At 44.6% G+C, this 23791-nt stretch overlaps 1 protein-coding gene across 8 annotated transcripts in view; it reads right to left on the bottom strand.

Moving 5' to 3' along the window:
* NECTIN1 (nectin cell adhesion molecule 1) overlaps positions 1 to 23791 on the bottom strand; it is a 266551-nt gene that overhangs the window by 68813 nt on the left and 173947 nt on the right. For 2 of the 8 annotated variants that reach the window (XM_060787776.2, XM_060787779.2), the window contains one exon: positions 3936 to 16600. The exons of the other annotated variants lie outside the window; for them this stretch is intronic. In XM_060787776.2, coding sequence (XP_060643759.2) covers positions 16050 to 16600 — 551 coding nt within the window. In that variant the 3' untranslated portion in view covers positions 3936 to 16049. Of the gene's footprint in view, positions 1 to 3935; positions 16601 to 23791 lie in introns of those variants that run through there. 8 annotated transcript variants of the gene reach the window in all.

Genomic DNA, 23791 nt, shown 5'->3' with positions numbered 1-23791 from the left:
AGGTTGAGAAACACTCAACAGGGAGCAACTGAATGATATCTAAATGCAGCTCCATCCAGTTCTAGATCCCAATGATGTTTTGGAGATATGCCACTCGAAATACAACATCCTGAATGATGCTTAAGAGACAAAATGGAAACCCGAGTACTTGATGGTGATCAAGGTTCCCAAGAGTGCATCGCATGCCGATATATACATATATTACAGATCTGTTAGCCAATAGGGCATTCTCTATTGAAAATCCAAAATCTGAAACATGTTCTGATCAAGAATGACCTAAGAGAAATGCCATAATCTTGTCGTTCCCAAATTGATCTTGCAAGCAGATTTGGGGTCACATCTGTCTGTCCGGGCACTGCCCCCTCCTCTCCTCTCTGCTGCCACTATCCATCTATCTCCCCTTCCCACCAAAGGCAGCCTCAATGGACAAGACCTCAGCTGGCATTCGGAAGGACACATCCCTGCTTCTGCCACCGGCAAGGGACCGAGTGACACGTTCCCATGATCCACAGTGACAGAGGCAGCCCAGAGTTACGTCCTGATGGAAGTGGGACTCGGCAAGGAGGTTTGCCACCCCTGCAACACTTTCCACATCGATAAGTGGGAAGGGAAACATTGTGAAGATGCATTCTAATCACTTTGCTTTCTTTCAATGAAATGTCTAGGGAGATGTATGTAATTGGGTGAAACTGCAGAAACATCTTGGTCAGACACCTCAGGCTCCAACAAGCCATGGAAAAACAGCTAATGTAGAGAGGATTCCACATCTTTCTTTGTAACACTGTACATTGAATTGGATCTAGAGGTCCTTCCTTGGATGACACAACCTAGAAATTTCAGTGAAACAAACTTGAATCTAACACAATTTAAAACAACATATCAAAGATCGAAACAAATATGTCTTACAAGCCCTGCGGAAAGCTAATAAATCCCGCAAGGCATGGACTTCTGGTGGCAGAATGTTCCAGAGTGATGGTGCCACTGCTGTAAAGGCTCTGCGTCTAGTTGCTGTTAGACGCAAGGTTTTAAAACTGGGAACTTCCAATAATTCTTGGTCTTCGGAGCGGAGAGATCTCTGGGGGTGGTAGGGATTGAGGCGGTCCCTCAGGTACATCGGCCCCAGACCATGTAAGGCCTTAAAGGTAAGTACCATCACTTTAAAAGTGATCCGGTGCTCAGTCGGTAACCAATGCAGCTGCAGTCAGATTGGAGTTATGTGGCATCTCTTCGGAGCTCTCGCAAGAAGCCGAGCAGCTGCATTTTGCACCAATTTGAGCTTCCGGATCACCAGCAAAGGAAGGCCAATGTAGAGGGTGTTACAGTAGTCCAGTCTTGAGATGACTGTGGCCTGGATCACCGTAGCTAGGTCGTCCCTGGACAGGGAGGGGGGCAGCCGTCTAGCCTGCCGCAGATGAAAAAAGGTGGTTCTGCTCACGGCGGAGACCTGGGCCTCCATCGTCTATCTACACCCGTCATCTTTACCAATGATGACGGGTGTAGCGCCTTGCCATCCAGGTTAGGCAGCTGGATATCCCCACTGCCCGGGCGACCCAGCCATAGGATCTCCGTCTTTGCCGGATTCACCCTCAACCTGCTGGCACGCAGCCATCCAGGAATGGCCTCGAGGCACTGATGGAAATAATCGGGTACAGAGTCCGGTTGGTCTTCCATCTTCAACATAAGCTGAGTGTCATCAGCATACTAGTAACACTCAAGCCCAAAACCTCGAACCAGCTGAGCAAGTGGACGCATATTTAAAAAGTGACACAAGGTTATGCTTATACCATACCCTCCAACTGTCCTGATTGGGAAGTGACAGCTCCAATTCATCCTCTGCCATCCCACTTTTGCAGCTGCTTTTAAAATGTCACAGCTTATCTTCCCTCCTTCCCCTTTCCCCCTTTGTCCTCAGCTTTCTTCAATTGCAGCACGCCAAGTGTCTTAACTTCCTTCCTAATCACTATCATAAATATGTTGCCGTGCCAGTGGTCCTATAAGACTTTGACCATGGTCATATATATGCCAAGCTCAAGGGTGGAGTAAATGTAGTCCATGGTTCACATATCACCCTCCTATTCCCAATTTCTCAGGCCTAGAAGCCCCAGGCACTCCTCCAAAATGTGCCACTCAATCCATTGGGACCACTCCTGGACTAATCCATAATTATATTCAAATAATCCCTTGTATTTCCCTCATTTTTGTCACCTTTTTAAAGAAATGTCACCTGCAGATTGAAGGACATGGGGGAAAGAACCACAGGCCTGTATAACTGTTTTACAACCTTGACCATTGCAACCAAAGGATGGGCATTTCAACACAGAGAACCCCAGTCTGTCCGATCTGTCACTGTTGGCTCTTGAGATGCCATCTTCTTGAGATATTTGGGACAAAAAGAGACTGAAGCCCCTAAAACCAAACAGCCTCAACCTAGAAAGGAATACCATCATCCACTGAAAAATGTTGAAGACAGTGTTTCATCCTAGATGCAGGTCATGTTTTTCTTTAGGAATGAAGGAAGTGAAAGCAGGAATGCCTTGCTGATGTTATGGTTTTTAGTTTGATTTGTTAAATCAGTCTATCTATATAATCTAATCTAATTCAGTCTAAATCTGCTACCTGTCTATCTATCTGATCTAATCTATCAATTTATCTACCATCTTTCTGTCTCTCTATCTGATCTAACCTATCTTCTATCTATCTATCTATCTATCTATCTATCTATCTATCTATCTATCTATCTGACCTAATCTATCATCTATCTCTCTATTTGATCTAACCTATCATCCATTCATCTATCTGATTTAACCTATCATCTAATTTATCTATCATCTATCTATATGATCTAACCTATCATCCATCTATCCATCCATCTATCTGCTCTATCATCTATCTGATCTAACCTATCTATCATCCATCCATCTATCATCTATCAATCTGATCAAACCTGTCATCTATCTAATCTATCTAATCTATCAAATGTATTCTAATCTATCTATCTATCTATCTATCTATCTATCTATCTGATCTAACCTATCATCCATCCATCCATCCATCTACTCTATCATCTATCTGATCTAACCTATCTATCATCCATCCATCTATCATCTATCAGTCTGATCAAACCTATCATCTATCTAATCTATCAAATTATCTATAATCTATCTATCTATCTATCTATCTATCTATCTATCTATCTATCTATCTATCTATCTGATCTAACCTATCATCCATCTATCCATCCATCTATCATCTATCTGATCTAACTTATCATCCATCCATCATCTATCAGTCTGATCAAACCTATCATCTATCTAATCTATCAAATCTATCTATCATTTCTTTCTCCTCCTCTATCTATCTATCTATCTATCTATCTATCTATCTGATCTAACCTATCATCCTTCTATCCATCCATCTATCTGCTCTATCATCTATCTGATCTAATCTATCTATCATCCATCCATCTATCATCTATTGATCTGATCAAACCTATCTATCATCTATCTACTCTATCTTTCATCTATCTGATCTAACCTATCATCCATCTATCTCTCTATCTGATCTAACCTATCTATTATCCATTCATCCATCATCTATCTAATCTATCCAATCTATCTGATTTAAGCTATCATCTCTCTCTCTCCACCCCCCCCCGCCCACTCTGTCCGATCAAACCTATCTATCACCCATCCATCTACCCAACCATCCATCCATCTATAATTAAGCAAACAGAATAACAGAGGTTATAGGAAACAAGAAAGGGACGTACAATGGTACCATTTCTCCAAACTGCATCCATTCTTTCATATAAACACAGTTCATTCTCATATTTTCAATGATTTTCAGTCTTCCAACAGTTGTGTGCTTGCATTTGTGTATATATGCCCTTTTTGGCTTCCCAATGAGATAGAGAGAGAAACGTCCATTTTGGCCTCTTTGTTTTAAAACTCTTTATTTATAAAAAAGTACATTTCTTTCCACAGTTGAACCACTATTTCTCTTTCTCTTTTTTTAAAATCTGATTTTTATACAAGTCAAAGAAGAAGGTGAAACCATTACTTCTTCCAAATGAAAAAAAAAAAATATTCCCCATTTCACCCCAAACATAAAAACAACAGCGACAACAAAAAATAGGGGAGCGTTATTACAAAGAATGGGAAGGAAACAAAAACCGAAATGAAACTGGGGGGAATCATAAAGCAATTTCAGTCCATTACATTATGCATCATAATCTTTCCCTCTCACACGCACTATCTCTCTCATTTCTTTCCTTTTTACAAAAAGCACTTACAACACAGATTACAAAAAAAAAGTAGATCTGCCGGATTTTTCTCTCTCCTTTTTAAATTATTTCTCTTATGTCACAATGATCAATACAGCAAGAGCTGGGGTGGATGAGCGTGGAGGAAAGGGGAGTGGGTACAGCCATTGGAGACGAGGAAATACAGTCTTGGATGGAGGAAAAGAATCAAGGAATGGCCCGGGTTTTAATCTAATGTGCATCCAAACCCCACGGATTCCTATTTACAGCAGATGAGTATCCGGCCCTACAGAGCCATGACTTATACATTCCCCGTCAAGAGAAGAACCCAAGGAATGTTTGCACAAGCAAAAGACCCTTTTCTATATTTTAGCACCACAGAAACCAAACTGTGTCCTTGTATTAACGCAGGGAAAAATGTACGTCCTCGCCTTCCAAGTGTGGGACACAAATTCCAGGGATTTAATCAAGATTTTTGCAGTTTGGTCCATTGCAATTGGAAAGCAAGTGGGTCCTTCAAAGCCAGCAGGTCCAATATGTCCTACCTGGCTTGGGAAGGTCAACATGATGTTTTATTGATTTATATTGACTGTTTATTATGCCACTAATTGTTTTTAACTGTTTTATGATGTTTTTGAGCATTGTATTCTGCTATTGTTAGCTGTTCTGAGTTGCCTGAGGACTGAGAAGAGCGGTATACAAATATAGTAAATAAATAAAATATAGTAAATAAACAACTCTATAGTCCACCAATATTGTTCACCAGCATCTACACCAGGCACGGGCAAACTTGGGCCTTCTAGGTGTTTTTGACTTCAACTCCCACAATTCCTAACAGCCTACCGGCTGTTAGGAATTGTGGGAGTTGAAGTCCAAAACACCTAGAAGGCCCAAGTTTGCCCATGCTTGGTCTACACCAGCGTTTCTCAACCTGGGGGTCTGGACCCCGGGGGGGGTCATTAAGGGGTGTCAGAGAGGTCTCCAAAGACCATCAGTATTTTCTGTTGGTCATGGGGGTTCTGTGTGGGAAGTTTGGCCCAATTCTATCATTGGTGGGGTTCAGAATGCTCTTTGATTGTAGGTGAACTATAAATCCCAACAAGTACAACTCACAAATGCCAAAGTCTATTTTCCCCAAACCCCATCAGTGTTCGCATTTGGGCATATTGAGTATCTGTGCCAAGTTTGGTCCAGATCCATCATTGTTTGAGTCTACAGTGCTCTCTGGATGTAGGCAAACTACAACTCCCAAATTCAAATTCAATGGCCACCAAACCCTTCCAGTATTTTCTGTTGATCATGGGAGTTCTCTGTACCAAGTTTGGTTCAATTCCATCGTTGGTACAGTTCAGAATACTCTTTGATTGCAGCAACTACAACTCCCAAATGACAAAAACAAGCCACACGCCCCCCCCCCCCACCCACCCAACCCCACCAGTATTCAAATTTGGGGGTATCGGGTATTTGTGCCAAATTTGGTCCAATGAATGAAAATACATCCTTTCATATCAGATATTTCCATTACGATTGATAACAGTAGCAAAATGAGAGTTATGAAGTAGGAAGGAAAATAATTTTATGGTTGGGGGGTCACCACAACATGAGGAATTGTATTAAGGGGTCACAGCATGAGGAAGGTTGAGAACCCCTGGTCTACACTAAGCATGGGCAAACTTGGGCCTTCTAGGTGTTTTGGACTTCAACTTCCACAATTCCTAACAGCCTACCGGCTGTTAGGAATTGTGGGAGTTGAAGTCCAAAACACCTAGAAGGCCCAAGTTTGCCCATGCTTGGTCTACACTGTTGAATGACTACAGTTTGACTTCACTTTAACTACAATGATTCAGTACTTGGTGGGTGTAGTTTTGCAAGGTCTTTAGCTAAAGATGTTGGCACCTCACTAGACTAAAACTCCTAGGATTGAGCTACTGCTGTTAGAAGTGGCACCAAGCTGCATTCATTCCACAGTATAGATGCACCCAAAGGCTCAAACAGTAGGGCTTCAGCGTGATTATGGCTGCCCACCTTTTTGTGTCTGTCCCCCAAAATGGTCACTATAGATGTGGCTTTGTAATCCAGCACAATTTCTCAGATTTAGCCCATCTGTATGTACTTGTGTTTGAACCTTGTACCACTAAACTTAACAGCGACCCGATTAATGTCATAGAATTGTCTTATAATGGCTTGAAGTGTAGTTTTGAATCACCAAGAAGAAAGGACAACAGCCTTTGTCAGGTCTCTTGGGGATCCTGTCCAACAGGCAACCATTTCCCCAAAACTTATCTGCTTCTTTCATCCCCGGTGAGTTTTGCAATGGATTCCACCCTGTCTCAACCTTTGCCTTTCTGAAAGGAAACTGCTGGCTTTCCGACTCTCTCTCTCCTTCTGTCCTCATAAGCAGGCTGAATAAAAATGATTCAAAAGGAGGAGAGGAAAGGAAATCGGTCTCGTAATTAAATAAGGGAAAATGAAATCGCTCCAGCAAATTGCGACGGGTAAATCCCAGGCATAAATCCCATCATGAAAACACCTGCCGTGTTTTGTTTCAAGAGGATTCGGTTTGCTCCGTGGCACAGGCTGCTGTTGTGTTTGCCTGGAAATGTGGGTTGGGGATCTGGACAAAGAACTGTCTTATTGCCTGCCCCACATCTATGGGACTGATGGCACCTTTTTCAAGACCAGGGATAAAGAAGCCAGAAAACAAGGTTATCAATGGGTTGTTGTAGGTTTTTTGGGCTATATGGCCATGTTCTATAAGCATTCTCTCCTGACGTTTCACCTGCATCTATGGCAAGCATCCTCTGAGGTTGTGAGGTCTGTTGGAACTAGGAAAATTGGGTTTATATATCTGTGGAATAATGTCCAAGGTGGGATAGATAAACCCAATTTACCTAGTTCCAACAGACCTCACAACCTCTAAGGATGTCTTCCATAGATGCAGGCGAAACGTCAGGAGAGAATGCTTCTAGAACATGGCCATATAGCCCAAAAAACCTACAACAACCCAGTGATTCCAGCCATGAAAGCCTTCGACAATACAAGGTTATCAATGCTGAACCCTGGAAAAAATGGGTTGGATGAGATCTTGCAGGAACCAAAGCCAAGGATACTAAATGGAGCTTCTGTGGCAAGGGGCAACCTACCCTGAATACCAGGAGGTGGGGATAAATACTTTTTATATAACTTTAATTGTATTTTCATCTAGTCTTTCTCCCAGTATAGGATTCAACACCCCTGGTCTTTCTAGCAGCATCTTGCTGGCCCTGGCTGGAAAAAGGATGCTAGAGAAAATAGATTTGATTTCTTGAAGTCCTGGAACTTCTCAGCCACGAATATTCCTCTCTGTGCAAGTTTACCTTTAACTTCCTTGTGTTTGAAGACAAGGCTTCACCTTCCCTAAGAGCTGAGCATGCAAATCTTTCTATTTTGCTGTCTCTGGTCAAAGAGATTTGAGAGGGTTTTTGTAGAATTGCAAACCGCTGCAAAACCGTTTGGCATTTAGCAGAGCTCGGGAGATAATACGCCTGCATTTATTTGACTAACGTTCCCACTGGCTGGGAGATTTTGGTCCAACAAAATGGTAATTTTCCGAAGATGACTTGTTAGGGAGGAAGCTAAAGTTGGAAGGGAGATGTCACTCTAAGCGTTCAATGTCTTCGGCTTTAAACCTCATGAATTTCTAAGCATGTTTTTGAATTGTGACCAATTTTTGAGAAACGTGAAATCTAGGATAGGTTTGGAGAGGGTGGATGGCAAAACGGTACAGAACCCCAAAGAATGGGAGCTAATGTGACATTTCAAGATAGCAAAGGACTGCATCTCTCGAAATGTCAGGAGGAATGTTAAGCAGAGACTCTCATGTTGGCTGGAGCTAGCCAACAAAGACCCTCAATAGCCAAACTTTGATTTGGAAAGGATATCGAATCGTAGAGATAGAAAAGACTGCAAGGACCATCTAGTCCAGGCAGGAATCCATACTTAAAGCACTCCCGAGAGAGAGCCATTTAATCTCTATTTCCAAAGAAGAGTCTACCACCTTCCAAGGTGGAACAACCAGAAAGTTCTTCCTAATGTTTACATGGGAGATATTTCTTTTTGCAGTTTGAGTCTATCAGTTAGTCTCAAAAGCAGAGGACAGCAAGCTCACTCTATAAGGAAAATACAACATTCCAAACATTACATGATTTTTTTGTCTGTCTATCTATCTATCCCACGCCAGAGCTCCCTGTCAGCCATCACCACCCCCAGCTCCTTGCAGACAGCCAATTCTGTCACACCAGAAATGACTTGGAGTTTCTCAAGTTGCTCCTGACATGGAAAAAAAAAGTCCAGTTCAAAGCAGATAAAAAATATGTCTGAAATTTCTATCTATGGGTACATCTGAACTGTAGAATTAATAATAATAATAATAATAATAATAATAATAATAATAATCTTTATTTATACCCCACCATCATCTCCCCAGGGGAACGGTGGGTGGCTTACATGAGGTCAAGCCCAACAATACAATTGTTTGATCCCACTTGCATTGCCATGGCTTAATGCTATGGACTCATGGGAGCTTTACAAGGTCTTTAGCCTTCTCTTCGATCATCTGGAGAGGCCCTGCTCGCTATCCCACCTGCATCGCAAGCACAATTGATGGGGACGAGGGACAGGGCCTTCTCGGTGGTGGCCCCTCGACTCTGGAACTCACTCCCCAAGGACATTAGGCATGCCCCAACGCTGGCAGTCTTTAGAAGGAGCTTGAAAACGTGGTTGTTCCAGTGTGCCTTCCCAGAATAAGGAAACTCCAAGCAATATGTCCCAAATGCACTTTACTAGAGATCTAGAATTGCCTGCACGCCCTACCTATTCCTAAAATGTCTATCCTATTTTACCTGATCATGCCCAACATTTTTAAAGATTTTAAGTACTACATTTGGCCCTGCCACTGGTTTTAATGCACCGCGGTGTTATTGTTTATGGTTTTTTTTGCTTTGTTTATGAGTTGTTTTTATTATTGTACTGTTGTTGTGTTTTACTGATGTATTTGGGCTCGGCCTCTTGTAAGCCGCACCGAATCCTTCGGGAGATGGTAGCAGGGTATAAATAAAGGTTTATTATTCTCTGGCAAAGAATGCAGGTGCCTCACCAAACTACAACTCCCAGGATTCCATAGCATTGAGCCATGGCAGCTCAAGTGGTGTCAAATGGCATTAAGTCCACAGTGTAGAAACACCCCATACCTAGCTCTGAGAAAGAACTTCAGACATAATACTTCTGAACCCTACAACGGCATTGGTTGCTTCCGTCGTATCCCAGTCCTGCTCAGACAAAAGCCTTGATCCACACTCACACACATATCTCTACATGGCTTCCGCGGGCATCTCATTTCACACTATAGATTAACTGTGAATCATTTAGCCTTGCTAATTAGGGTCTCGCGAGGGTCTTACATTCAATTCAGGGCTGCTGAATCCATGCCAAATTTTCTACAGAGATTATCAATGCTGCAGAATGGAACCGCAGCAACGCGGCACCGGAGCATTCCTGCCTAGCAAGTGCTCACAAGCCCTCTTGGCGCATGCAGAATTTTCTCTCCGGAAGTAGGATTGGAAAACAAAATATTCAAAAATGTGTTTCTCCAATGTTAAGAAATGCCAAGGAGAATTCTGGACTGATGGGAATTTTCACAGCTCAAGTTTCATTCTCTACAAATTTCACACTGTTTTTCCTCCCACATAGAAAACAATAGCAGAGAAACAATATTTCTCTGCAGAAATCCTATGTGGAAAGTGCTGTCCTTTGTGCTGAAAATGCTGCCGCTGGGGATTTCGTTCTGCAAAATTCTCCCATAGTGCATAAGGCAAAAAATAAAAATAAAAAATAACCAAACACACCACCCGAACATATTTTTTTTGCAGAATCCATAATACTTCTCTGTCGAAATATTATCTTCTCTGCAGAAAATGCTTTCTCCAACACAGAAATGTGTAAAATTGGTACAGGATCGGTTTTCAACTGCAAATAGTCTTGTCGAAATGGCATGGTTTTCAGAGCCTTTCTCACAGCACAAAGAAAGAATGACTCAAATGACTAGTCAGTCTCTTGGAGAATGAAATGGTTTTGCATGTGTCTGTGCAATATAATCAGGCAAAATAGGCAAGAGGTGAGAAAGTTTCTGTCCCCAATTCCATGAAAGAATAAGAGGGAACAATCTGTCTGAAAACATGCAGATCTATAGCTACCTGTGCAGGACATTGGTTGAATGGACAAGCTCTTGCATTGAAAGTTCAGGATAGTTCTAACAACAATGATGGATAGAGGGAATCTCTCCATTCAAAAGCAGTAGATCTCTCAGCACCAGATGCAAGAGACATTGGATTTTTTGCCCTGATAGCCACCGAGTCCTCAGGAGATGGGGTGGGATATAAATAAAGTTTTGTTGTTGTTGTTGATTGTGTGTTTTCCCCACTGTATCTCTAGAAAACCACAATGGAAAGAGGATATGAGCCTGGACAGACCTTTTCACCTTGGGTTGCAAAATGTTGCTGTCCTACAAATTTCCTCCTCCTTGGCAAAGCTAGGGAAAGTTTAGTTTGGAACTACAACTCTTGGAATAGATGGTAGCTATGACTTTTAGGGAGTTTTCCAAGATGATATAGTCTGAAAAGGTAACATTTGTTGGCTACCTATGTTGGCTGGGGACAACTGATATTCGATTCCATCAGGAGACTGAAGGTGAAAAACAAAGGAGCAGAGATGGCATTTCGCTGTGATTTCCCCAAGGCATATCTCAGAGACCGCATCCCCATGGAGCCCTCGGTGGCTCAGTGGATTAAACCTCTGTGCCGGCAGGACTGAAAACCGTCAGGTCACAGGTTCGAATCCAGGGAGAGGCGGATTGAGCTCCAGCTCCTCATATGGGGACATGAGAGAAGCCTCCCACAAGGATGATAAAAACATCAAATCATCCAGGCGTCCCCTGGGCAACATCCTTGCAGACGGCCAATTCTCTCACACCAGAAGCAACTTGTAGTTTCTCAAGTCGCTCCTGACACGGCAAAAAAAAAATATCCCCATAATAGTTTTGAATGTTTCCTTCAGTTCCAAAAGTTCTAGTATTGCAGTCAGTCAAGCATTTAGAAATAGAGTTTGGGCATCCCAAGGAAAGAGATGGGCAAAGTGATCAGGGAAATGTAAACACAATAAATGGAAACATTTTTGGTGAGCATTATTTCAAAAATATTAGAAATTTGGGAACAGATGCAACATTCCATGATAAGGAAGGAGGTTTGTATGGGGGGCAATATCCTACTTTGCCCCAGTTCCTATAGCTACACCTCTGGCTTTTCTTATGTTCCTATAGCTCTGCATAGTCAAACGTACAAAACAAAGTAATTTGTCACCTTCATTCCAATCTAACCAAAGGCAACTTCTTCCAAAAGAATCCTAGGAGTTTGTGATCTGTGCAAGCACTGAGGATTCTCTAGCCTTCCCCTTCCAGCAGAACTACATTTCCCAGCGCTCTCTGCAGGAAGAGAGAATGATGCCTACCATCTGCCAAGTAGATGCCCTGAGAGACGTTTCTCCTCTTTCGCAGCAACCTTGGCCAAACTGTTCCCTGCCTTGAAGCAACTGAGGACATAGCAGCTTTATTTAGATCAGAGCTTGGGTTTTGTGAGTGTGTTGTATTCAACCCCTTTTACATTCTCCTTGGCTGATTTTCCAAGATGCCAGCTGCTCTTTTGGGACGTTCTATGCAGACCCCGCCAACAGAACTGGCTGTCTCAAGGAATATTTAAGATGATGGGTATGTTGTAATGGCAAATGCCAGATATGAATTTATTGGGAGGTAGTGGAGAGAGATAGGCAAACTATATTTTTAGTCCTTGCCAATTTAATACTTATGGATACCGAATGCCAGGGATCAAGCTTGGCATCTTTGTGATTGCTTCCCCTGTCTTAATTTCCTTGCAAAAATTATATCTCTTTGCCTCAATTGGAGAAAAGAATGGTGCAAACCTATACTAACAAACATGAAGTTTTCTGCATGTTGTGATTGCACATCGTTTGAGTTGTTTCCAATCTATGTCCACCCGAGCAGTGTTTTTTGGCAAGGTTTGTTCAGAGGACAAGTGGGAGTGCCTTTGTTGGGAGAGTGTGGTTTGCCCAGTGGGTTTCCATGGTCAAGTGAGGATTTGGACCCTGTTCTTGAAAGCTTACTATAAAATACTGGCTCTCGGGATTCTCTGCTAGGTCCCAATTCCACATCTGTGGATATAGTTTCCCAGGGATGCACACGAATGAGGTTCTGCCTCCCTCAATCCATAAACAGAACTAAGGCCGGAGAGGTGCTTGGAAACTACCTTTGCTATCAACTGTTGCTGTCAGTAATTAAGCCTTAGGAGAGTGAATTTAATCTTCTGGAATGGAAAAGCATTCAGAGAAAATTGTGGAAAATCAACACAGTAGTGCAAAGAAGAGAATGTGGTCTTTTGGGAAATACAAGGAGCAGAAAGGGACTTGAAGGTTGGATTGCAACTAGTGATTCTCTATCAGGTTTTTTTTCTGTGTCAGGAGCGACTTGAGAAACTGCAAGCTGCTTCTGGTGTGAGAGAATTGGCAGTCTGCAAGGATGTTGCCCAGGGGATGCCCGAATGTTTTGATGTTTTCCCATCCTTGTGGGAGGCTTCTCTCATGTCCCTGCATGGCAAGCTGGAGCTGACAGAGGGAGCTCATCTGTGCCCTCCCCAGATTCGAAACTCTGACCTGTCGGTCTTCAGTTCTGCCGGCACAAGGGTTTAACCCATTGCACCACCGAGGGCACCTTCTCTATCAGTGACATCAAAGCATATCATGATGATGCCCAAAGCCAGAATGGTGTAGTAGTTTGGGCACAGGACTCTACAGCTCTGGAGATCAGGCTTCAAATCTCTGCTCAATTGTGGAAACCCACTAGGTCTAGTCAGGCTTTCTTAGCCCCAAAGGGAGGTGAAGATGTATCTAGTCTAAAAAGTATCTTGCCAAGAAAACCCTGTTATAGGGTCTCCATATGTCAGAAATGACCTGAAGGCACACAACACACAGGATGAGCCCCATTTTTATTTCTCCTTAGCAATCCTGATGGCTAAGGAGAAATCTTGATGGCAAGAATATAAGTCTGTTCAAGAGGTGGATGGATCTTGTGGAGGCTCTTGTGATTATGCCCAAAGCAGAAATGGAGGTAGAAGCATAGGACTCCATGCTGAGGGTAGGCACAAGTCCATCACATCCAGAACAGTCTTGATCTAGCAACAACTCTCTTAGGCTTTCAAGCAGAAGCTCTCTCAGGTTATGTTTTGCCTCTTGTTCCTTCTGTCTGGAGATGCTTGGGACTGAACTTGGGCTCTCCTGAAGGCAAAGTATGTGCTTGGACATTGAGGTCAGGTTTCCCTTCTAAGACAAGTGCAGATCAAGGCAGCAGGCTTGAACTGGTTGCTGCAGCACGAGAGAGCCGAGGAGGCCAATCACCCAAATGCCACTGGAACTATTTCTGATATGTGCCTTGATAAGCACTTGGGTCAGGACCATCCTCCTGTTTCGGGGAGAAGGCCCATAAGGCACCGGTTCTGTGTACATCGCTGGGGATGCAATTCTGCTGAACTCTATGGAGAGACTTCATGGCAGGATATGTAGACACAGTACGGATCCATAAGGCAAAAACCTTGCGTTCGCTTAGGAAACATAGGCAGTTTCCCAACTGGACCACACCCAGAAGGTGGATAAAAAGGGGGGTCCTAAATCATGTGCAGAAGAAAACATTCTCCCATAGCTCTAAAGCTACACACGAAGGTCCTCTGCTTTATTTCTGTAGCACTGAGAGCAGCATGGAAACAACATGCTTCTGTTGCAAAGTGTTTGTGCAGATCTGCTATGGCCCTAATGATGCTAACATTGGTCATTTCAGTGGATTCCTGGGCCTTTAGGTGGAGAAAAGTTTCTCCTGGAACCCACAACCCTTTTCATTTAGAGATCCCAGGCAATCCAACCGGATCCACTGGCAACACGTGAAGCCATGGCTTGGCCACTGAGTCAATGTCTCTGTTTCCCTAAAATATTCAAGCAAGAGACACTGAATGGAATGGATATGCCACTACTATTCATCAAGTCATAGTCCTGATGGCAGGAGGTGGGCTACTAGTAGTAGATGTGGTGGAACCAGGAGGAAATTGGGCCTACAAGGGTGAAGGATAGCCATGTTGATTTTCATCTATCTAGAATGAAGTTGGGGAACTTCTTCCAACTCAAGGGCTGCATTCAATTTTAGATATGTTCTCAATTTTAGATATGTTCTCAGAACCAAAGGCAAAAGGGGCAGGTCCCTGAATGTCAACATATTTTAGCTCAAAGCTCTTTGATCTTAAGGGAAACAACCTTGTAGTAGTAGTAGTGAAAGAACTTAGAAAATCTGAGATGATACCAAATGGCACTTTTGAGAGTAAGGTCTTCTGGGGTGACCTCGGACTAGGCTCAGACCCCAAAACTTGCCAGATTTGGCCTAAGGGCCTGATATTAAAATTACAGAATCATATAGTTGGAAGAGATCAGCACTTTCCTCAACTCTGATCTATCTCTACACAGGGAGGTAGGGGACGGAGGAAAACAAACAATGGCAAGCAAGCTGGAATGAAAATGTAAACCAAGATCTACCAAAGGTGTCATGAGGCATGCTCCTTGAAGCAAACTTCCCCTTTCGCATTGGAAATAAGAGCTGAAAAACAAAATAAACCCAAAGGACACAGAACATCGAAGGAGGAGAATTGCTACTTGCCCTCCCTGGACCTCATGCACCTTCCTGTTTGACTTTGACAGGTGTTCCCTTGATGATGAAGTCATTCATTATGCAGATTTTTGTGGTTGGGTTTGTTTTCCCCTCCTCTTCTTCGGTTTTCTTGTGCGGGCAGACGGATTTGGCGCCGTGGGAAGAGGCATCAGAAGTTCCCGAGGAAAATGCAGAAATGGGATCTTGCAGTGATACCGTTGCCCCCTTTTCCGTCCTTTTGTGCTTTCTGTCTCTGTGGCACCCCGCATAACCCCAGCCCTCCCACAACACACGCAATGCCCACCCTCCAAAGTCAGGCTGCAGTGTCTTTGGTTCCCTTCCCTTGAACAATGTTAAGACAACACACAAATTCCAGTGTTATTTTCTTTTGTGGGGGTTGGGGAGAGGTGACAGGCAAGGGAAACCCAAAGGCTGACAAGAGACACCTTAAGACACAAACAGGAGGGGATTTTTTTGGAGGGGAGGGAGGGAGGGATGGAGCTGGTCATACTATACAAGGACAGGGAGTCCTAATTAAAGGAAAGAGTATTAACACCAAAGCCACTGATCAACACAAACAACACTATTGGGAGGGGAGGCATAATCTCTGGGGTAACCAAAGTGGGGAGGGATGGAGGGGTGTGGAGGGGAATTGGACCCCACCCTCTCCGATGCAGAGCCCCCCAAAAGAAAACTGGATAAGCCAAATGTCCAGTCCCTCCCACCTCAGCTTGGCTTAGTTGTCTTCTGGACAAGCAGCAGTTCTTGTTGTGCCTCCCCCAAAAGTCTTTGCACGCTACGGCCCCTCCCCAGAGGTCCCGGGCTGTTGAACGTGTGCTGGTTGTGCGTGCGCGGGCTCGTGTGTGTTTTGTGTGATTGCCGCAGGGCCGCCATGCGTTGTCAGCCCTTAGCCCTGGGGCTGGGAGGCAGCACGTGGCAGGTGAAGGAGGAGGAGGAGGAGGAGAAGGGGAGCAAAAGATAGAAGAGGGGCGGCGGAACAGGTTACACATACCACTCTTTTTTGGAAATGAAAGATCCGTCGTTCTGAGAGACCATGTTATCAGCAATGTCCAGCTGCTCGGGGTCGTACTGGAAACCGAGTGTCCTCTCGTCGTAGGCATCGGAGCGGGCCTCCCCCTCATCGACGGTGAAGTAAGGCCTCTTGGAGTCATCGTCGTACTTGTTGGGGCCTCCTCCCAGCTTGCGGTCTCCCCCTCCTCCTCCGGCAGCGTCCTCTTCCTCATCCTCGTAGCTGTTGCCCCCCAGCGGGCCGGCTTTCTTCTCGTCGTCCGAGTCGTCGGGATACTGGAGGTTCTGGGCCATGGGCGGGTGGTGCTGGGGGATGCCGGCCTTGCTGTACCCGTTGCCGTAGACGTGCTTCTTGGTGCTGTAGTCGCCCTTGAAGGTGTGGCGCCGGTGCCGGAGCACCACCAGGAGCACCACGGCCACCACCACGACCAAGGCCACTCCGCCCACCACGCCCCCAATCACAGCGGTGGGGATGGTCGACTGCGCCACGGATGTGCCCGGTGGAGACGGGGTGTAGGGGAATTCTGGGTAGGAAAAGACAGATGGAAGGGGGAACAAGCGTCAGTCTGTGAGGAGCTGCGGCATCATGCGTTAAGACTTCAAAACAAACCAACGAAACAAAAATCAGGAGGGCGGATGAGGAGAAGGGATGAGGGAGGGAAAAGTCAGGGAGGGGAGGAAAGGTGCCTACCTACGGATGTCTTGCACACAGGCTTGGCACTCAGACAGGTGTGTCAGCAAAGCCTCAACTTCGCACACTGTCTGGGGCAGAAGCACCATGAATACCTAACTAGTGCAAGTGGTGAACATCATGCAAAAGCCCAGTACACATTCCTCGACCATGTTTCCACCATCACCCCAATTTGGGTTGCCACGAGCATGCATTCCCCTTATGATATCTCCAGATCCTGTGGGACTGAGAACTGAAAGAGATTTCACCCCAGAATCCAATCTCTGCTCCCTTGGCACAGATTTTGGTGCTCAGGTTTTCTCCGGCCATCCTCTAAACCTGTTAATGCACTTGCTGAATATGCACCTAATAACTGGCAGCTTATAATATTCGGTTTCAGCACGGGTTGATATTTGAGAAGGCCCGAAAATGGACACCGGACTGGTTGTTTCCTGAGTTGAGGTTTAATGACATGACAAAGAGGAAAATGACAGTGTGCACAAAGTACTACAATACGGAGACTGAATGCAACATTTTAAAATGCAAGTTTGCTTTTCAAATTTGAAATTTTACAGACTGGGAAATAACAAAAAAGAGAGGGGGGAATTCTAGGCATAGGGTGCTGTCTAAAATATTGAATCCTCGTCCCCCTTTCCCACTGGATACAATGATACAATGATGTAATGATGTCCTGTTGTTTCAATGGATCTACTCTACTCTAGTTGGGGTCTGGGATCAACAACAGGATTCAGGCCCTGATTGTTCTGAATTTCTGGCTTTCAAATTGTTAGCTGCACATATTTGTTTCATCTATTTTGTTGTCCTGCATGTGAGTTCACTTTGGAACTTATCATAACTTGACTGGTCGAAGTCCACAAGATACAGATGTGTGATTCTCAATAATATACAGAGTGAATACAAGCACACACACACACACACACAGATACACAATAGGCAGGAAAGAATAGGTACATTCCTTTCCCCTTCCCCTCACCCATACAGATAGCGTTATGTTTGATGGAGAGACAGTATGGCCCCCTAATCTGTGGAGGTCATGTTCCTAGACTTACCACTGGAATATGAAACTCTACTGAAATCAATGTGTTTTGCAAGAAGCATAACTGAGAATTGGACTGGAGGATCTAGAAAATGCATAGGGAGACAACCTCTCTATCATTTTAAAGTTATCCTACACAATTCTATGGTCAACTTCTGGCAAAAGGAACTTCAAGTCTTCTTGTCACCATTTTGAAAAGAACTCCAGAAGAAGAGGAAGGTATTTGTATGTGCCTTGTGTGTGCCCACTTGCAGTGGTAGTCCACCAATAGTCTTGGGGAGAAACTGGAATCAGACCACCATGCAGTTGCCCACCTTTGGATTAGTTTGTGAGTGGGAACTACACAGCTCTTGAGATGTTGCTGGACTACAACACCTAGCATCCCCAGCCAGCAGAACCAATGGTGAAGAGTGGAAGCTGTAACACAACAACATATGGAGGCCTTCCTGATTCCCATCCCAACTTATGATCATATCTGGCATTAGAAATGTCCCAGAGGCTTCTGAAAGGCTTTGGATTGGTAGCAATTTCATTTATTACTTCAGTGCCAAGGTAATTAGTGGAAGTAGTTTCTTCAGATTGCCAACAGTGTGCTGCAGGGTCATGCACATGCTTAAAAACCAACTGTTTGTCCTGAGCCAACCCCTGGCAGATAGCTATAAATTTTACAGCATCAGGCACCAGCCAGGAACTCATTGTTTTAGCATGTGAAGATGTTGGTTACCTGCTTTGATTGTGCCTAAGAGTGAGCCCACCCATTCCCCATGGATATATTGACATCCATAACACTGGATGTAGTGAGGACAGCAGGTTCACAGCTTGGGTGTGATCCTGGATTCATCACTGAGCCTGGAACCCCAGGTTTCAGCAGTGACCAGGGGAGCAGTTAAACTCATGTGCCAGCTGCACCGGTACCTTGGGAAGTCTGACTTGGCCACGGTAGTCCACACTCTGGTTACATCCCGTATAGACTACTGCAACGCGCTCTACATGGGGTTGCCTTTGAAGACTGTCCGGTAGCTTCAATTGGTCCAACGGACAGCAGCCAGATTACTAACAGAGAGCATACAACTCCTCTGTTATGCAGGTTCCACTAGCTGCCAGTCTGCTACCGGGCACAATTCAAAGTGCTGGCTTTAGGCTATAAAGCCCTAAATGGTTCTGGCCCAACTTACCTGTCAGAACACATCTCCCCTTATGAACCATCTAGGATGTTAAGATCATCTGGGGAGGCCCTGCTCTCGACTCCGTCTTCATCACAAATACGTTTGGCAGGGACAGGGCCTTCTCAGTGGTGGCCCCTCAGCTATGGAACGCCCTTCCTAGAAACATTAGATCACCCCCATCCCTTTTAACATTCCAAAAAAAAAAGTCAAAACCTGGCTGTTTGAGCAGGCGTTAGAAAAGGCAGTGTAGCAGACATAGGATTGTGGAACGATTGGATTATGAGATCGGATTACTTTTTTATCTAGGAGACGAAAATGATTTGTTTTTGTTAACTGTTATGGTCTTATATGATATATTAATGTTTTAAATGTTTTAAATGTTTTTATGATGTTGTTGGCATTGAATTGTTGCCTTGTGAACTGCCTTGAGTCGCCTGCAGGCTGAGAGGGATGGTATATAAATATAGCAAATAAATAAATGTATTCATGGAGAGGAGGCGGTGTATATTGCTCCTTCATCTTCAGTCTTCTGGTCATCCATTTCTGAGAGCCAAGGTTTCATCTTTCACAAAAAAAAGGGGAAGCTATTTCCTACAAGTATCCCACCCTCACTCCAAACTCTTTCAGAGCTCTCCTCGGTCTTGTTGGTCTCTTGCTAAAAGCACCAAATCCCACCCCAGCTTCTCTCTTCATAGAGGCCAGATTGGTTAGTCTCCCATGAAATGGAGACCAGGGGAAGCAGGGAAGCTAGCCATTCTTACCCTCAAAAAGAATGGGGCAACAAGGGTGGTGGTGGGGGAGATTGGCCAAGGTCACCCCATATATATTAGCGAAAAGAGGACAGTGGCATGGCATGGAGCCCATGATATCACCATTTCTTTCAGTTGCCCCAAGCAGATCAGTGCAAGAAGAGACAGACAGCAGAGAAGACAGGATAGATGAGCAAAGGGAGAGGTGCAAAGACTAGGAGAATCATAGAATCATAGAATCAAAGAGTTGGAAGAGACCTCATGGGCCATCCAGTCCAACCCCATTCTGCCAAGAAGCAGGAATGTTGCATTCAAATCACCCCTGACAGATGGCCATCCAGCCTCTGTTTAAAAGCTTCCAAAGAAGGAGCCTCCACCACACTCCGGGGCAGAGAGTTCCACTGCTGAACGGCTCTCACAGTCAGGAAGTTCTTCCTCGTGTTCAGATGGAATCTCCTCTCTTGTAGTTTGAAGCCATTGTTCCATTGCGTCCTAGTCTCCAAGGAAGCAGAAAACAAGCTTGCCCCCTCCTCCCTGTGGCTTCCTCTCACATATTTATACATGGCTATCATATCTCCTCTCAGCCTTCTCTTCTTCAGGCTAAACATGCCCAGCTCCTTAAGCCGCTCCTCATAGGGCTTGTTCTCCAGACCCTTGAACATTTTAGTCGCCCTCCTCTGGACACATTCCAGCTTGTCAATATCTCTCTTGAATTGTGGTGCCCAGAATTGGACACAATATTCCAGGTGTGGTCTAACCAAAGTGGAATAGAGGGGTAGCATGACTTCCCTGGACCTGGACACTATGCTCCTATTGATGCAGAAGATTATCCTTTTTCCTCTGATCCACTCCAGACACATCCCAGCCTCTAGCATCTGCAAATTCCCAAAAAGTCATGCATGATCATCACCTTGAACAAGCCAAACTGAACCAGAAATCATTATCCACCATTCCCTTCTATTTCAGCTTCATCTGGATGTTTCAAATTTTTGAGAATGTATGGATTTTCACAACTTGATAATGTCCACAGCAACAACACACACAGTGCTAGGATTCACCAGTTTAGGGGGAGAGTGGAACAGTAGGGAGTAGCTGGAGGGCTTCCCTTGCCAAGGGACAACAAAGAGGACGATTCACACCACGGTCGCTTGGTGGCGGTCAATGCCTGTTCTGCACTTCCAAGTCCCAACGGGGAGGAGACTAAGACTTGTCACAGTTCATTCACCCATTATACACACCCTTTTGTGATCCTAGCCTACCTTCCCCTTGTCCTTTTTCAACTACATAAATACCTTTCAACCCAAAGCAGTTGCTTACCAAAAGGATCATCCCTGGAAATGGGAGACAGAAGTGATGATCACTGCTGGATCCGGTATTTAGTGTATTTTGACCCTTTGATCCAGCTATTCACCATTCGACATATCCATTTGTTTCCCCCCTTCTTCCTCCCCCACGAAGTACTCTTCATACTGCAGCTAGACTCATCTTTCCTAGCTTTTCCTCAGCCATGGGGGAAAATTTAGACCCCCACCTTGGTGTCATCTTTCCCCGTCCAGCTCTCCTGTTCTATGGTTCACCCCAGCTGGGCATAAATTACTTATTTCCTTGGTCAATGTCATTCTATTTCTCCAGTCTCCGTGGCCTGTTTGACATCAGTAGGAATCTGCCTCATTGTAATTTATCTTTATTCTTAGGTCAGGGCAGCTTGGGATAGCATTTGTCTCATCTGTGACATTGAAGAGGGAAGGGTATTTGTGCAATGATCTTTCAGAAAGCAATCTAAGGACCCTTCTGAATGAAGTAAAGATCACATATAGCCACTGAACAATGAATTGAGCCATGTCGGTCATCATCATCATCCAACAACAACAGCAGCAACACATTGTTACCTATATCTCCTCATGATCCACACTCTTGTTACATCCTGAATAGACTACTGCAACACATTCTATCTGGGGTTGCCTTTGAAGACTGTTCAGAGGCTTCAAGTGGTTCAATGGGCGGCATCCAGGTTACTCACCAGAGCGGCATACAGGGAGCATACAACTCCCCTGTTACATCAGCTCCGCTGCCTACCAGTTTGCTACAGAGCACAATTCAAAGTGCTGGCTTTGGCCTATAAAGCCCTAAATGGTTCTGGCCCAGCTTACCTGACCAAATGTATCTCCCTCTATGAACCATCTTGTAAGTTAAGATCATCTGGGGAGGACCTGTTCTTGATCCCACCCTCCTCACAGGTGTGATTGGTGGGGATGAGAGACAGAGAACTCCCTCCCCAGTGAAATTAGAGCAGCCCCCTCCCTTCTGACCTTCAGAAAGTAAGTCAAGACATGGCTGTGGGACCAAGCCTTTGGACAATAATTCTCACTGCAATAAGTGTTTATGGAACAATACAATTGATGATTGGAATGGCTGCTGGAATGTGCCTTGGGATTGTGTGATTTTAATTAACTGCTTTAGAATCATAGAGTTGGAAGAGACCTCATGGCCATCCAGTCCAACCCCCTGCATTCAAATCGCATTCAAAGCACCCCCAACAGATGGCATTCCAACCTCTGTTTAAAAGCCTCCAAAGAAGGAGCCTCCACCACCCTCCGGGGCAGAGAGTTCCACTGCTGAACAGCTCTCACAGTTAGGAAGTTCTTCCTAATGTTCAGATGGAATCTCTTTTCTTGTAGTTTGAAGCCATTGTTCTGTGGCGACTAAAATGATCAAGGGTCTGGAGAACAAGCCCTATGAGGAGCGGCTTAGGGAACTGGGCATGTTTAGCCTGAAGAAGAGAAGGCTGAGAGGAGATATGATAGCCATGTATAAATATGTGAGAGGAAGCCACAGGGAGGAGGGAGCAAGCTTGTTTTCTGCTTCCTTGGAGACTAGGACGCGGAACAATGGCTTCAAACTACAAGAGAGGAGATTCCATCTGAACATTAGGAAGAACTTCCTGACTGTGAGAGCCGTTCAGCAGTGGAACTCTCTGCCCCGGAGTGTGGTGGAGGCTCCTTCTTTGGAAGCTTTTAAGCAGAGGCTGGATGGCCATTTGTCAGGGGTGATTTGAATGCAATATTCCTGCTTCTTGGCAGGGGGCTGGACTGGATGGCCCTTGAGGTCTCTTCCAACTCTTTGATTCTATGATTCTATGTGTCCTAGTCTCCAGGGCAGCAGAAAACAAACTTTCTCCCTCCTCCCTATGACTTCCTCTCTTTTAAGATTGTCATGTCTTAATTATTAGTTTTAATGTACAGTAAAGGTAAAGGTTTTCCCCTGACACGAAGTCCAGTCGTGTCCGGCTCTGGGGTGTGGTGCTCATCTCAATTTCTAAGCCGAAGAGCCGGCGTTGTCCGTAGACACCTCGAAGGTCATGTGGCTGGCATGACTGCATGGAGTGCTGTTACCTTCCTGCCAGAGTGGTACCTATTGATCTACTCACATTTGCATGTTTTCAAACTGCTAGGTTGGCAGAAGCTGGAGCTGACAGTGGAAGCTCATGCCGCTCCCCGGATTCGAACCTGTGACCTTTCGGTCTACAAGCTCAGCAGCTCAGTGCTTAAACACACTATGTCATTGGGGGCAATGGGTTAAATGTATATGTTTTAATATATACATATATTAAAACATATATGGGGTTTTAATGTATATGTTGCACTATTTTATGTATGTATGTATATATGGCATCAAATTGTGCCTGTTTTGTAAGCCACCCTGAGTCCCCTTCAGGGTGAGAAAGATGGGATATAAATGCAGTAAACAACCAAACCAACCCCCCCCCCCCAAACAAATCAATAAATAAAACACTTCTAGGAGGTGTTTTATTTATTGATTTGTTTGTTTACTGCATGTTTATCCCATCTTTCTCACCTCAAGGGGGGCTCAGTGTGTGTTCCCATCTCAAGGACGCTCTGGGATTTGTCACTTTTGACACCCCAATTTCTTAGAAAAGCTCCTCTCTGTGATTCCAGTTTTTCCCCAGAATTGGCCAAAGTTGTAGACTTTGAGAAGCAATGTGCTGATGGTGCTATGCCACCCTTGTGTATAACAGAACACCTACCGAAATAAGCAAATGAATGCTAATCCAC

Source organism: Anolis sagrei, chromosome 7 (assembly GCF_037176765.1).
Source record: "Anolis sagrei isolate rAnoSag1 chromosome 7, rAnoSag1.mat, whole genome shotgun sequence".
Classification (NCBI taxonomy): domain Eukaryota; kingdom Metazoa; phylum Chordata; class Lepidosauria; order Squamata; family Dactyloidae; genus Anolis; species Anolis sagrei.
This window is presented reverse-complemented; position numbering and strand designations above follow the sequence as displayed.